The sequence below is a fragment of the Panthera tigris genome, chromosome C1 (assembly GCF_018350195.1).
Source record: "Panthera tigris isolate Pti1 chromosome C1, P.tigris_Pti1_mat1.1, whole genome shotgun sequence".
Classification (NCBI taxonomy): domain Eukaryota; kingdom Metazoa; phylum Chordata; class Mammalia; order Carnivora; family Felidae; genus Panthera; species Panthera tigris.
In genome coordinates this window covers 141,814,387-141,831,428 of record NC_056667.1, presented here as the reverse complement: position 1 = coordinate 141,831,428, position 17,042 = coordinate 141,814,387, and the positions used below count along the sequence as shown (strand labels likewise).

At 40.0% G+C, this 17,042-nt stretch overlaps 1 protein-coding gene across 8 annotated transcripts in view; it reads right to left on the bottom strand.

The window, feature by feature from the left end:
• FMNL2 (formin like 2) overlaps nucleotides 1-17,042 on the bottom strand; it is a 312,996-nt gene that overhangs the window by 52,052 nt on the left and 243,902 nt on the right. For all 8 annotated transcript variants that reach the window (XR_006220721.1, XM_042994450.1, XM_042994446.1 and 5 more), the window contains 3 exons: nucleotides 15,505-15,613; nucleotides 11,331-11,407; nucleotides 9,503-9,596 (listed from right to left, as the gene is read on the bottom strand). Coding sequence is in view for 7 of the 8 variants with exons in the window: in XM_042994450.1 (XP_042850384.1) it covers nucleotides 9,503-9,596; nucleotides 11,331-11,407; nucleotides 15,505-15,613 (280 nt within the window). In the remaining variant the exon portion in view is untranslated. The remainder of the gene's footprint in view (nucleotides 1-9,502; nucleotides 9,597-11,330; nucleotides 11,408-15,504; nucleotides 15,614-17,042) is intronic.

Genomic DNA, 17,042 nt, shown 5'->3' with positions numbered 1-17,042 from the left:
TACTTTGTTTTTTTTTTTTTTTTTTTTATAACGTTTATTTATTTTTTTTTGAGGCAGAGAGAGAGACAGCATGAACGGAGGAGGGTCAGAGAGAGAGAGAGACACAGAATCCGAAACAGGCTCCAGGCTCTGAGCTGTCAGCACAGAGCCTGACATGGGGCTCGAACTTATGGACTGAGAGATCATGACCTGAGCCAAAGTCAGATGCCTAACCAACTGAGCCACCCAGGCACCCCTGTGCTACTTTGTTCTTAATTAAATGTATATAATTTGAATAGATGTTTATTCTCCTCTCATGTCTGTCCCCAAATTCAATGGATTATCCCGTCCTGATTTTTGTGGCTTCATATCCATTGTCATGGCCACAAACTTGATCCAGGGCTCAGTCCCTTAATACCTGAACTACTTACCTTCCAAACTCCAGCGTCTCCCCTCTCACACACTTCATACAGAGCATCAGTACTCTAAGATTTATCAGAATTACCTAAAATGCCCTTCTCAGATTTCCACAGAATCAAGGAGAACAGATATAAAGACACTATAAACAGTAAAATGCTTTATAACTATTAGTTGCTTCTCTTTCCCTTTTTCTATTCCTTCCTACTTTATCTTCCAGTCGAGATCCTATCACAGGTTTCAAATCTCTCTGCTCTTCCCTCCTCAGAAGCTGAATCATGCCTGCGTCCTGCCACGCTTTATTCTGTATCATGGACCCTGGTCAGATGTGGTTCCTTGCCATGCAGCACAGTTATCCTGACCTATCCCACTCCAGGACAGACCGAAGCTGTTTTCCCCTTCTGTTCCCAGAATTCCCTCCACCCACCAAACACATCTCTTTCTTCCTTTATAATGCTGCTCAAGACCAATCCTCTCTTTTCAGGCCCCATACAGATAGCCCAGTTAGTTCTGAATTTTACTAATAACTAAAAACCCTCCAATAAGCTGCTCAATCTATAACTGTTCCAGTTAGGTTTGTTTTGTAGTAGAAAATTGAGGGTGTTGTATAAACATGTGTATGGTAGATGACAACACGTTATGTAAGATTGACTGCGCCCTGTAAGTCAATGGATATGATAAAAACCCCAAAGTTGCCATTTACTAAAGTATATCAGTAGGTCTATTTACTCTAAACCTCTTGTTCTTTATTCCTACTTCATAGGGTGAACCTTATTAAAGTAATATATCGTAGCCTGTTGGTATTCAGCAAACAATAAATGGGAGTCTTCCTATTTCTATATGTGTATATGCCTTTTTTGTACACCTGACAATCTTTTGGCTAATGTTTACAACATGGAATAAAATGGAATTGATTCACGAACTCTGCTCGTGTTTTCTTTCTGAAGATGATTGTTGATTAGTTTAAAAGAAACCAACCAGATAAAACCCTTATGTATTAACTATGGAGCGCAAATAAATTTAAAAAGGTGCTCAAGTTTTACAAGTATTTAAATTTCAAATGAAATCTGAGCTTGACTTACACAGGAAGTCAAGCTCAATAAGCACACTCATGGCAGTAACTTACAACTAGTTTAAATTATAATAGGGAAAAAAAACTGTATGCACAATTCAGAACTTTAAGAATTTTAGAAAATTAAAGAAACACTACTAGAAGGAAAAATCTACCGTACACAATAGGGACATTTAGCCACATGAGGCAGGTTACCTCCCAAATACTACAAGCACTAGGGGACACACACACACACACAAAATAAATCAAGGCTACTCCAAACCCCTTCATTTGTTTCCCTTTAGGACCTGTTACTTTACATAAATACATCTTTATGCTGTTACTCATAATACACACATGCATATTATATACACACATGTATACATACATAAGATGTATATATATGATTTATCCTTTTCCTGGTTGGCATATCTAGCATAGCACTTTCATAATTATTTTAACAGTTCTATGTAAACCTAGCAGCCTAGTTAATAAGAACGTTAATATAGCCCTGGGTCGAAGGCTTAGCCACTGCTTAGCACTGAACTTAATGACCGCTAAAAATAACCTATAACCCAGATTTGACATTTTAAAACAATTCTATTTTCACTTAATATAAACGTGCTTTTAAAAGCACCTAGGACAAATAGAGAGTATGCAAGCATACTTAAATACCAAGATAAAGACAAAAAACTCCTTTTTATACAAATCAGGGTGGAGTGAGGGAGAAAAAGAATAGGGAGGTGTTCTTTCACACAGGAAAAAGCAACCAAGGGGTCCCTAAAATAGACTCAAACATTATTCTGCAGAAGTAAATACCAGAATGGCAACCAAATCCTGACCGGGAACTAAAAGCTCCCCATTCTAATGGTTTGAGGAGTTGCGGATGATGCTGTCAGAGCTGTAAGACTTCTCATTCCAACTCTCTCATCAACTCGCAGCAGAGTACTTCTTATCATCCATACCTGCCTTACAACCATAACAACCTTGAAATGTCAAAGAACACTTCTCAAGTGAAAGTGCTGTGTTTAGGGACCTGTGCCAGCCCCTGGTGCAGATTCTATGAGGTCTTAAAGTAACACGCAGCTCTCACTGGCTTTTTCCTGAGGTCTTTCATTGTTATCTTCCCAGAATATCCAAGGGGACATATAGGCCTACAATTTTACAGCTGGCAAAGGGCCCAGATTTTGGAAACGGCATTTTTACATGAATAAAGACAAAAAGGAGGCAATATCGTGTTTTTGTTTTGTTTTGTTTTGTTTTTTAAGGTGGCTGCAATGAATGAAATAGAACATGAGGCTCCCTATTGGGTACATTGCACCGAGCTTGTGGAGAGAAGGGAGGGTCTAATTAAAAAGGTTGAAAAGCAAAGCATTTCTACAAATGCTCCCAGACACCACGACAATCTCTCTGTCCCCAGGTGCCACTACCTTCTTGTACTTTTGTTCTTTTGTTCCCGGCCCACACCAAAGGAAAGTCTTGTAGATATTAGGAGTAAATGAATACAACAGAGATCCAGGGAATGAGAAATAGGAATGGCAAAATCTCTAAAACCAATTTCAAACCCTAACCACACCCTGCTCTGTCAGAGTGACCTCATGCTAAGCCCACTGCCAATGGACTCGTGCAGCAAAGAATAACTCTTTTTTTTTTTTTTTAACTGAAAGAGTAGATCTAAACAGCAAATGTTTGGAGAACACATTTCCTACCACTGTTTCTTGCTTCCTTAGGCTACAGGGCAATATGAAGGCTCTGGAATAAGCAATGGGGTCTTTCCTGATCTGCTCTTAACTTCATATCCCACCTTTTGTCTTCCCCACACCCTGCTCCTTTTAAGAATGGAAAGTACAGCAAACTACAGCAACTATAGTCTTTGAAGCTTTGTTAGGATGCTACCTTCTCGTATAAAAGGACAACTTTACCTGGCATGGTAGGCTGAATAATGTCCTCCACAAAGATGTCCATGTCCTAATCCCTGGTACTTGTAAATATTTACGTTACATATACAAGGGACTCTGCAGGTATGATTAAGATAAGGATCTTGAGATGGAGAGATTATCCTGGATTATCTGAGTGGACCCAATATAATCACAATGGTCACTAAAGGAAGGAGGCCAGAGGATCAGAGTCAGAAAAGGCCACAAGGCAAGGAACATATGCAGCTTCTAGAAACGCAAAGGGTAAGGAAATGGATTACCCAAAAGAACCTTACTCTATAAACTCGTTTTACACATCTGACCAACAGAACTGTAGGATAATATGCATTGTTATAAGCCACTATGTTTGTGGCAATTTATTACAGCAGTGATAAGAAACTAATATACCTAGTTCACTCTTATCCTAAACTCAGCTCAGGGACCCCTTCCAATAGGAAGCCTCCTCTGGGAATTCCCACCTCATCTGCCGTCCTTGCTTCACCTCCTCTTGGTTAGCTGTTATTCCTCTTACAAAGCATCTGACATTTACCTTCATAAAGTCTAGTAGTTTAACTGTCAAAAATATTTATTCTGTTTTGTTAACTGGACTGGGATGCTTCCCCTCAACGCCTTAAGTGTAGGGCCCATGTCTTACTCATTTTCTTATTGCCAGTTTATCAATGTATCTGACATAAAGGGGCACTCAAATATTCATGAAAAAATTTTCCAGTAAGTTAGCATGACTCATCCCTTAATGATCAACAGGAGACCAGCCTTCACTTCCTTAGGAGATGATAAAGACATAGATGATAAAGAAATAACTAGTTCATTACCAGGGACTCAGAAATCCTCTGTAAATGGCTCCTTTCTCCTCTAGAAAGGTTCTCAAAATATGATTTGCCCATAGTAAACTCGCTTGAAAGAAGCAATAACCACCCTTTCTAACTCCAGTGAAAAAGTTTATAAAGCTTTCGGTCTTGAGGAGAAACCGAGTATTGGGTTGAGAGGAGGAGAAAGAGAAAACACAAGAACAACTATAGATATATTGGTAATTCTTAAGAAGTTACTGAGGTGAACCGTATTTTCTAAAGATGACCACAGCAGGCTCTCCCACCCCACATGTTCTCCTGCACTGTGACCCTCACAATCCACCATCAAGAGGTAAAATCATTGATTCCCCTTTGCATTTGCGTTGGCCTTAGTGACTCACTTATCGTCAACAGAATGCAGCGGAAACAACACTGATGGCTCTGACACTAGCTCAGAAGACATATTGCAACTTCTATCTCTTTGAATACCTGATCTCTAGATGTTCCTTCCTGGACAGTTCCTCTTGGAAGCCAGCTCTCATGCTCTAAGAACCTCCAGCCACATGGAGTTCTACATGGAGAACTCATGACAGGCTCTACTGAGTTCAGTCTTTGAGTCATCAGAGCCCAGAAGCTAGATACTTGATGAAGAAGCCTCCAAATGAATTCCTACCCCTAGTCATTGGGATCTTCCCTGATGAGGCCCTGGGCATGATGGAGGTGGGACAATCATCCCTGCCTGGCTTCCTGATCCACAGAATCCATGAACATAATAAGACTATGTTTGGGGTAACTTATTATACACAAGCAATAACTGTAACAGTTAATAAATAGTTCAAAAGAATAATTGCTGTGACTCTGCTTCCTGATCCCTGGAAGATGGACTGGCCAGAGAAGACTTTCAGTGAATCAGATTAGTGTAATTCTTGTCTCATACAGTGAAATACATGCATGCTTTAGAAATGTAGCTCCCCGTTTGAGATCTGAGAAAATACATTGCTTATAGTTCACTGAGAGACAGAACAAAGTACCCTTCCCTCCGAGTTGAAAATTTTTACCAGTGAAGGAATTATCCGGATGGTCTTGTGCTGAATTTATAATCCTATACCCTCAAATGTTCAAGAGGTTAGATTAGACGAGATTAAACTCAGAAGGATGCTGGAAGCACACCAAAATGTCTGCTCTCCTTCCTGCCCAATTTGGCCCATTGTAAATAAAACTTGACAGGCTTTCTTAAATCAACTTAATAATGTGTAGCATGAGTGCTTTCCAGTGCCCGGTAGCTAAACCACATCAGCTTTCTTAAGAAGCCTTCTAGAAAAAGGCCAAAAAAATAATGGCTACTGCCAAGAGTGTTGTGCACTGGAGCACTGGTGGCCTTGAGTGACTCATTTCACAAGGCTCCACCTCTCTATACTAGAAGGGCAGAAGTGGGAAGGAGTTAGGCCTTTAATAACCCAACTCAGGCCTCAGGCTTATTTGTTAAAGCCAGATGCTGTCATTTTGGAAGCAGATGAGAACACAGTTATAATCATTCTGGAATCCTGATGAATTCCAGGTGCACCTCCCAGCAGCCTGGGGGAGCTGGTAGCTCAAAACCCTCCAAGAGTTTTATTAGTAGTATCATAGCAGGCTATTCCATTACAGAATCTGTGGGCCTTAGCATCTTTCCCTCTAATTTCAAATGGGAGCATTTTTGCCAGACTTTTGGAGACACTTTCTTAAAAGCAGTTTGTCAAACTTATCAAAGAATAGAATGCAAAAAAGTAGGAAGACTAAGAAAAGTTGGAAAGAGTAAGGTCTAGGTAGAAGACTTCAAGGTTCCTAAGGGAAACTGGATTAAATAGTGCTTATAACTCTAAAGCTGGGGCTAGTTCATGTCCTGCCCATAAGTGTACTTTTATGGCCTAGTGGATCACTAGCTATGGTCCATGGTATTTGGGAGAGAAGAAAAAGCATGATGAGAAACTCAAGAAGTGTTTATGGTGGCTAGGCTTCAAGGGCACACAGCCTGAGTCTAGCCACATTTTAGAAACGCTTGCCCATTTTCCAGGGCTGTTTCTCTAGGCTCCTTGTCAACCCTGTGCCTTTCTCAACATCCTTCCAATCAACCCTTTCTTCTGTACATTAGAGTCAGTTTCTGGTTCATGCAAACAAGACTCTGCACTAATGCAAATACCAACAGAACGACCTTTGCTTCGAAACGTTTTATTTTTTCTGCCTGTCGGGTAGGCCAACTGTTCAAAAACATACATTGCAATGCAACTAAGAAAGTATCGATTCAGACAAGATGGTAATACATCCCTCCACATGGCTAAATTAGCCAGTAAGTGAAAAAGAGATGACTCCTTGTTCTCACCCTGGTCTTCAATTCAGGACCATAAATTTTCATGAGGAGATGTTTCAACACCAAAACCAGATGTATTAATTCCTTTTATTTAGGGGAAAAATTTTAAGAGAAAAGAATTCAAGGAGTACATGGTTGACTGAATGGTTTAGTCTTTACGTACACCTTACACTCACATTTTCAGGGATGTCATAAACCAGGCTTGGAATAAGAATTCATTTATCATCAAATACATTGAGGTGATATATGTGCTTATTCATGGGACCTCCACTCCCATGAAAATCAAGGCCTTGCGTTAATATTCTTCCTGCCATCAGCAATCATTAAATTGGAAGCACCTCCTCTTTTCCTAAAGTATGTACTTCAGACATGTGGCGAAATTCTTGGCAAAACACAGAAAAACAAACTTGTTGAGATTGTGAATTTCAACTGAAATGTGAGAAATTTAAGGAATCACACATAAAAGTCGATCAAAAGCTAAAAGATACCTTCCTTTAATTTACATTTGAATTAATTTGTGGTGGTCAAATAAGACAGAATGGATTTGTTGGCTCAAGAAGTAGAGAGGAAAAACATCCTGCTACATTCTTAAGACACATGGTCTTTAAATTTCCCTTTAGAATCTGGTACCATATTGCAGCAGTATGCTTGGCTGTGCCTTAACAATGATCAAAGCCCAAAGGGACTGGCTTCTCTATTGCACATTACTTTATCTGCAAAACAAGATACTGATGTCTGATGTGGAACCCCACGACTACCTTCCATCAGTCCTCCTGGTGAAAACAGGGAAAATCCCTTCATTTTTCTTTAGGAAGTGAATGGAATCCCAACTTACTAAAAGGGATAAAAAAGCTTTAAAAACAATCTTCTTGAAGGTAAAGACTTTTTGTTGGCCCTACTCCCTAGTATCCTACCTAGTACCTGCTATGGTACTCTCTCTCTGCCATGATCAGCTCAATACAGATTACTCTCACCCAAACCCTATCTGCACAAGCATCTGAAATCTTAAGTACAACTTTTCCTGATCAGGAACAGCTGCCTCTCACATCTCCCTAAACCCAGAAGATTCCACTGACATTTTTGCCAAAATGATTAAAGAATACACTATTAAATGTGATGTATGAGAAAATAAATTCCCTCACATAAAATAGGAGAAAAGAGAAAAGGAAGAAATTTAAAAGACTCTGGGCTGACAATGGCATTACATTAAAAACAAACAAACAAAAAAAGGATCAATACAAATATGCTTTTCACCCTAAGACTGAACAGATAAATGGGTTGATGCTCTTTTGACATGGACACCTCCTTGAGGTTAATGCATGCCAAGAAGACACAGAGAACATGGCTCTTGTCCCTTTTCTTCCCTCACGGCATTGTTTCTCTAACATGCAAATGCCTGTCCAAGAAGAATCAATCTTAAACACCATCATTTATATAAGTAACTACAGAAATGAGGCAGATTCTGGTCAAAGCTTTTAAAATTCTAAGTCAAAACAAGGGTGCCTGGGTGGCTCAGTCAGTTAAGTGTCCAACTTTGGCTCAGGTCATGATCTCGCGGTCCGTGAGTTTGAGCCCCGCATCAGGCTCTGTGCTGACAGTTCAGAGCCTGGAGCCTGTTACGGATTCTGTGTCTCCCTCTCTCTCTGACCCTCCCCTGTTCATGCTCTGTCTCTCTCTGTCTCAAAAATAAATAAATGTTAAAAAAAAATAATAATAAAAAAATAAAATAAAATAAAATAATAAAATAAAATAAAATAAAATAAAATAAAATAAAATAAAATAAAATAAAATAAAATAAAATAAAATGGAAGTTCAGAATCAGGAGCACCAAATCATGGTCCTGGCTCTGCCACTCATCTAGCTATGTGACCATGGACAAACAAAATGTATTTGGAATTTCAGTTTTGTCTTCTAGAACATGTAGACATTAATACTTGTCTCATATATTCTCACAGAACCACGTGATTACATGTGTGCACCTAGGCATAGCACCTGCCATAGAGTAGGTCTTCAATAAATACTAGCAGGGTTTTATTCCAGAGGCTCCCAGGAAAAGACGAGCAAGAGTCTGTAAGTCCCTCTTAAATCTGATTCTAATCCAGGAGCATCTGGAATCAAATGGGACTGCCAGGATAAGCCACAATTTGGCTGACAGTCTTACTGAAGCCTGAGCTCCAAGTGCCTTTACTTATTTTTGTAATATCCCACCTCAAAGTAGCCTCAGATGTTAGGCACATACAAGGGGAGCCAACAGGGACTCTTTGGGGCCATGTAACCCTGCACTCTACCACCCAGTGATTATTTCAGTCATGATGTCTTGATACCGTGGGCCACAATCCTTGGTATCATATTATCTGTGTGCAACTGTTTCTTCTGTAGTCCTTTTAGTTTCCATTTTCAACCATGCAAGTCCCAGGGTTTACCGTTTGCCTAGCAAAGGATCACCTGGTTAAGATTACAAACTGCTAAAATCAGTGTGTGTATTTATTTGAGAGGTTTCTGGTGGCATTCAGCACGGCAATGATAATGTATGTGATTTGGGGAAAATAGCTACGATTGAAGAGTTCATAAAATGTACACGGTGGGTGCTCAAGTATCAACCATAATGAAAACCACAGACGTTTAACAAAACATGTTTGCAAACTGTTTGCAAACTGGCAATTCCATGTTCTCCAAATGGAAATAGATCCTGCAAATAGTTTTTAACTTTTCTTGGAAATGAGACATCAAAGAAAGTTTAATGCATCCATTTAAGATATTTAGACTAAGTTCACTACTTCTCCCTCAGTGACGTCTTAGAAAATTAACTAGTCTACCCTGTAGGCCCCAAAATAAATAAAAAGGTAAACCATGGTAATCACCACTTATTGTGGTGATCATTTCACAACATATCTCATAATAAAACATACACACAGAAAATGTAAATCATTCTATTTAAAGATGTCCAAATATGTTTGTGTGAGCGAACTCCCAAGTATCCTACCTCCTTAAAGTTGTCAAATGCTGATAAAATGATTTCATGCCCGCCTCTGACAAGACAAACAGCTGCCAACAGTTCTAAGACAAGGGCTTTTGTTCTGTCGAAACAAGAAGAAACAAGCAAAAAAATAAAAAATAAAAAATAAAAAAAATCAGTGAAGTAACATGATGAATCAACTCTCCTTTCCTTCCAAAATGGCTATGATAATAAAATAATTTGTTCATGTATGTTTCTTAAACTTTTACTAAGGTATATTTATATTAAAGTACATTTTTAAACTTTTACTAACTTCTATGTATGTGATTTATCTGAGGTACCAAAGTTGGAAGGAATGTTTCCCACTCCCAACATTCGAATTAAAATGACTCAATAATGAAAATTAATTCTGGGAAGATTAGTCTTTCACTTCTATCAGTGGGTGACTCAGTATGATATGTTTGAAAAAGTTTTATTGATAAGCTAAAGACCATTGGGAACTTGAGAATATTCAGAAAAACAACCCACTGGTTAAATACCTTCTCTGGTTTTAGAGTCAGAGAAGTAACATTTGCCCCCCAAATTCAAAATCTACTGAAATTAATGTCCTATATTTCAAATCTGCTAATTGACAGATGGCGCCATAAAGATCCCCTGTGACAATGCAAGTTTTTGTCACCACTTCTTTATATGTAGGAGATCTGAAAGGAACTGGATTACAGCGGTACTAATACAAGAATATTTTCTCTGACTAAAGAAAAAAACTAAAATGCCATCTGAAGTATTTTTAGAAAGAAACCCTTGGCAATACAGTCTAAGTTGTCAAATACAACATCAAGAAGAGCATTGTTTTTTTCATAAGATCACTTCTGTATTTTTTTTTTTTTTTTCCTGGAAAAAAGCTATTGCCAACCACTAAATAAAGACCGGCCTGATATCCACAATGTCAATTACTTTAAGAAAAATGAATAACAGCTTCCCTGTAATAGTTGGCAGGGACAAAGAAGCAAGAAAACCCAGATTTCCTAATAAACTTAGGAAGCAATTGTAAATTTGCAAAAACTATTAATTAGGGGAAGTTTGAAATAATATTCAACATTTAAATAGGACTTTACAGTTTGCAATTCATTCCATGTCAGAAAGGATCTCATTTGAAATCAGAATTTTTGGTGGCATTAACCAGTGTTTCGATATATGGTCCATGCAGAGGTATCTGGTGAAGGGAGTAAGACTTGTGAAATGCGGAATCCCTCACCAAAATGGAAAACACATTATAGTAACTAAAATAAACTGATGAAAACAGGCTTCTAGGGATAATATGGGATGTGAATAAAATGGCACTGGCTTTTAGAGGCAAGGGAGTAGAAGAAGCAATCCACGTGCACAGTTATTTTTGTTTTGTGTTTCTTTTTTTGTCTGGTAATAAAAACTACACATGTAAAGGCTGCCAAGTAAAGTGTAGACAAGGAAGAGTGGTTGCAGTTAGCTTTCAGCAGTAAGTGGTGTAGCTAAGTCTGTATGGAGGCTCTCCTGGCCCTAGTTCTAACAACCAGGCAAACTCATGCTCTCTACCAGATCTGGCAAAATTTGCGAGGATGCTAAAAACCAGGCCTAGAGAGAAGTGAAAGCTTGAAGAGAACAGTGAAGGGGTAATGTCTCCAGGTGCTCAACTCCACCACATGTACAACTGTAACTTCGCTGAGAAGAGAAGTCTACACAGCCAAGGAGTGTACTGGCAATCTTAATCCAAAGAGGTACATTTGAAAGTTTCCAAACTCTAACCTGGCTAGATGTTGACCAGCCCTCTGCTTCCGTTAGGTAGATTTATACTTGAGCAATTACAAAGTAAGCTTACCTTGGATTCTTGTTGTTCAAGCTCAGTGCGATCTCATTGACAGCATGTGGATGAGACATGACCATGTTGAAGCCATACTGAAATTAATGTGAAATAGAGCATTAGAGAGAGTCAGCTTAGGGGGGGGACTGTCCATAGTGATTTGAAAAAAATAAGGAGAACTTGAAAATTCTACCTAAGGTAATTTATAGCATCACAAATGCATTTATGTTTCTGGCACAACAGTGCCTGAATGTATTTCTCTATGAAAAATTTCAGGAATCATGCTATTATCAAGAGACCATATTCTCATTCTTTATGACTGAACTATGTGTTTCCCTTTATTAAAATGCTGAAAAGGCTCCAGTCCAGTGATTCTCAATCTGGCTGCTCAGCAAGATCATGTGGAAGAGGAAGAGTAAAAAACAAAACAAAACAAAACAAAGCAAAAAAACATAACACTGATTTTCCAGGATACACCTCAGGTCAATATACTTTGGCAGGCGAGAATTTTACCACTGAACCACCAATGCAATATACTTTGAATCTCAAGGATCTGAACATTTTTTAAGCTGACTTCTCTATGCAGTCAGGATTGACAACCACTGCTTCACATCCCTTCTCTGGGCAATGGCTATCAGGACCAGAGCCTAGGAAGACTTGTCTTATCCTGAGGCATGTTAATTAAAGGAAGTAACAAGTTCAACAACAGGCTCCAGAATCACTCTTGGTTCTGCTGATTTGAGGAATCATTCCTTCTCCTCCAAGCTCACTCTCAGTTCGTGACTTTATTTCTCATTACCCAGAGAAAATATAAGGCATCAGAGAAAAAAAAAAAAAAATCTTCTAAAAGCTCCCAACCCAATATCCATCCACCCACAGATCCACCACTTGCCTCCTCACCTTTTCCTGAAGAGGAACCCTCCTGGGCTCCAATCCAAGGCCACTCCCTCCAGGTAAGTCTTTGATACCCTTCCCAAGAAGAGCCTAGGCTCCAGCAATTCTCCCAGCCCTCATCATTATTTCTCCCTGATTCCTTAGCATAAAAACTCAACTTAAACGGTAACAACAGCAAAATCCCTCTTGACCCTACAACCTGTGTACCTGCTGCCTTGTTTCTCTGCTAACATGGACAGCATAACTCCAAGCACTCAGTCTCCTCCTACTGACGTCTCTTGCAATCACTTTAAGTTTTTATGTATTTATTTTGAGAGAGAGAGTGAGTGAGTGGGAGGGGCAGAGAGAGAGGGAGGGAGAGAGAATCCCAAGCAGGCTCCGCACTGTCAGCATGGAGCTCGATGTGGGGTTGGAACCCACGAATCGCAAGAACATGACCTGAACCTAAGTCGGACACTTACCGACTGAGGCACCCAGGCACCCTGCAATCATTTTAATCAGGCATATCATCCCCACCTCTCCAGTGAAACTGTTCATCCCAGAAATGCCAATGACCCACACTTTGCCAAGCCCATGGCCAATTCTCAGGGCTCATCTTGACACAGCAGCAGCACTGGTCACAGCTGAGCACTCTTTTCTCCTTCAAACACTTCCTCTACTTGGCTCCTACCTCCCGGTCTACTCCTCAGTCTCTCTAGTTTTTCCTCATGTCTCTGATATTTAAACAGAATGCCTCAGGGTTCATATTTTGGATCTCTTTGCTTCTCTGTCTACCCCTGTTGATCTCATGCACTCCCCTGGCTTTAAACACCATCAATTAAATCCCAAATTTTAAACTCCAGCTCAGACTTCTGCCTTGAATTCCAGACTGACATATCCAACCACTTATTTAAGATCTCTATGTGGACGACTACAGACATTTTTATTATTATTATTCTTTACTTTTGAGAGATAGCGAGACAGAGCATGAGTTGGGGAGGAACACAGAGAGAGGGAGACACAGAATCTGAAGTGGGATCCAGGCTCTGAGCTGTCAGCACAGAGCCCGACAAGAGGCTTGAACTCAAGAACCACAAGATCATGACCTGAGCCAAAGTTGGACACTTAACCGACTGAGCCATCCAAGTGCCCCGACTACAGACATCTTAAAGGTAACATCCCTGAAACTTCATTCTTAATCTAGTCTCCCAAATCCTGTAGCCTCCCCCATCTTAGTAAGGACTCAAGACAAACACTTCAAGGCCCCCCCCACTCCTTACCACATATCCAAGTTGTCTTTACCATGAAAAGAAAACCAGAATCCGGCCACCTGTCATCATCTTTGCTCCTATAATCCTGGCCCATACCACCATCAACACTCACCTAAAACTAATGCAGCAACCTTCTAAATGGTCTACCTCCTTTCGTCTTTGGCCCCCAAGGTCAATCCTAAACACAGAAGCTAGAATGTCATGCTAAAATCAAGTATCAGATCATGTCACATTTTCCCTCAGAACTGTTCAATAGCTTTCCACTCACAGTAAAGACTGTATCCTTTCACTGGCTTATAAAGCCCTCCACAGTCAGGACCCCATGTTAACTTCAGATTTCATCTACCTCTCTTCTCCTTCTTACTTATTCTGATGCAGCCAACCTGGCCTCCTTCTTGGGCTTCGAGCACATCAGGCTTATTCCTGCCCCATGGCCTTTGCAGTCATCCTTTCTGCTACCTAGAATCTTCTTTCCCTAAAATCTCTCACCTTGTTTCCTTCTTCAAACTGCTACTGTGAAAAATTGCTACTTCTCCAGGACACTTTCCCAGTTGGCCTCATTAAAACTGAACACACACTTTCATCACTTCCCATTCTTATTTCCTGACTAGTTTTTTCACAGTATTAGTAACATTGCTCTGGAGCCCGTGTCCCTGGATTTAAATCTGATTCTACCACTTGCTGGCTAATTAAGTAAAACTTCATTTCTCTGTGTCTCAGCTTCTTTATCAGTAAAATGGGGATAGTAGTATTACTAATGTCATAGGACTGTTATAAGCTTTAAATTAAGTACCAGGCTTAAAAGCACTGGTCCTCTTAGGAACCACTCTAAGTGTGAGCTTTCGTTTCATCTCATCATCATTACTGTTATTTCCAACACTGCATGTTTTACCAATTATTTATCACCTGTCACCCCTTTCATTAGAAAGTAAGTTCCCTGGGGTATTTATTCCCTCTGCCCAGAAGAGGGTCTCTCTGGCAATGCTCAAAAAATATTGACTGACAGAAAAAATAAAATGCACGTTCTCCCTCTTCAATTCAGCACCCTTATGTTGGGCTTGAATTCTAATACCTTCTACCTACATGTTTACCTTCCACTTCTGCTTGGATCCACCTTTAGCATCCCTACCCATGGATATCAAATCCTATTTTTATATTTGAATTACGTTTCTCTGATTCTTACTCCTGGTTCCATTTACCTAACTTAAACCCTATCGGGCGCCAACTTCCACTTTGTTGTTAAAGTTAATCCAATTCACACGTTAAGCTGTCTCTCTCCCTGTTATGTTGGGGATAACCTGCATCACCATCACCTGGAGGAGGATCTGCCCTTTCAACAAGAATCCTCCAGGCACTTCTTCTAAAGATTAAGAACCACTAAGCCCAACAGACAGTAACTGCAACTTCTCACCTTTTTACCATATAACCCTTTGAGGACCACTGACCAACGTTAAGAGTCTATTCACTCCTAATGTTTTTTTTTTTAATTTTTTATGTTTATTTATTTATTTGGAGAGAAAGAGACAGCGAGAGAGTACATGCACACACAAGCAGAGGAAGGGAAGAGGGAGAGGGAGAGAGAACCCCAAGCAGGCTCCGCACTGTCAGCGCAGAACCTTATGTGGGGCTCAAACCCACAAACCATGAGATCATGACCTGAGCCGAAATCAAGAGTTGGAGGCTCAACTGACTGAGCCACCCAGGCATCCCTCACTCCTACCATTCTAAAGTTGGTCCATTATTGCCCACAATCAGTGGCTTATTCTGTCATATGTGGTCACAAACATTCACCAACTCATCTAAACAAGTTTATGACCGTAGGAGGAAAACATCTTCCCTCCAAGTACATCATAAAGGATAAATGCTAACTAAAATATAAAGGCAGTGAGTTAAATCTTGAGCATTAAAATGAACCAGACCCTTTTTTCAGTTGAATTGCATTAAATCCTGACATTTATTTCAAAGAGAAATACAAAGAAACCAAAGAGGACAAGATCTGAATCTGACAGATTTTTCAGATTTTTTGAAGAATCAGAACACAAACATACCTGGTAATTCATGATGGCACGTAAACACATGATACAGACATGCACGTCGTCTTTCTTACTCACTAATCTTGAATTTTTCAGGGTTCTTCTGCTTGGCAAAGTATTATATCTACAAATAAAAAGGGAAACTTCCATGAAACTACAGGTTACCTTCTTAGCACAGACACAGCCACTTAAAAAATGGAAACTGTTCTCTATCTTTATCTGCACCTAAGTGAGGATTACAGGCTGAAACCACCACCACAAATCCATCACCACAAAGCTATTTCCAGGGACTGCAAAGCCTACACGATTCTGTGTACTGGTCACCATCGCATCAAGCCAGATACCATGGACAATGAAACTCAACTTCACTCACAGCATATAGCACATCAGATTGCACAGGAGATCCGCCGACAACCCCAGGCTCCCAATCAGGAAGCCAAGCTAGATTCGCAGAGGTGATCTCAAACAGCATGCATGCAGACTGCATTTGCAAACAAGCAAAGGGGTGAAGCCTTAGCTTATACCTAGACTGCCAGTCATCTGCCCCCAGTTTAACTGCACCTTCCCATTACTGCTCTCAGGACTCCCTGTTAGAGGAGTTTAAGGCTAGGCAAGGTCGTACATTACCAGCTTTGATATCAGCTTGTGATGTTAGACTTTAACTGTACCCAAGACCTTAACAGTATACAAATGCCTCGACAGCCTGATCCCTCACCCAAAGCCCGGTATGGAAGCTGAAGCTTACATAGAAATGTGTTGGCATGTCACACGGTGAAGAGGTTTCAATGTTAAAACTCATTCTAGAGATCCTACATTGCTAAGCCTCAGTTCCCCTGTCTAGAGATTCAGCAGAGGCTGCACGTAGTAACAAAGCGGCAAGGTAAACACAGTGCTAGCGGACAAGCTAACAACGCCAAGAGCGTCAATGTGAGCTTTAGTCAGTGCCCCTAAATACAGCTTTCTCTGCAACTCCAAGACCAACATAAAAGCGAATTTCAAAAATTGTCAACTACTCTCCCATAGAGTCAATGACAGAAATGATCTATAAAACATCAGCCCGAGGCCTTCCTTCTTCCTGAACTAATTAAAAAATTTAAAGGAAGTTATGATTAACGTTAACTGCTTTCAGAAGTCCCACAGGTGCAGGCTGTGAGTTGAACACTGAACCGGCAGGTCTGTCTGAAGCCATCCAGCTGAGCAGCCCTTTTAAGTCACTTTCTATTCAAAAACTATCAAACAGAGGACGATTTTTTTTTTCACATAAGCCTACTAATGAGCCAAATAAATTGGTGAAAAGCACTTCAATACATCAACTTGCCTCCGTATACCTGAATGGATAAAATAGTTTGCTGATGGAAGTCTTAAGAAGAATGCTTTATTCAAGGGCTTTCCTGCTTTATGCACACTTAGAAATAAAAATGCAGCATGGAAGTTGGCCTAACAATTCACTTCTGAATGCAAAAACAAAGCTAAGGAAACAAATTCAGACTCGCGTGATTGTAAGGACACTTTCAACCTCTAAAATACACTTGCAAAATGTGTCCCTTCACCAT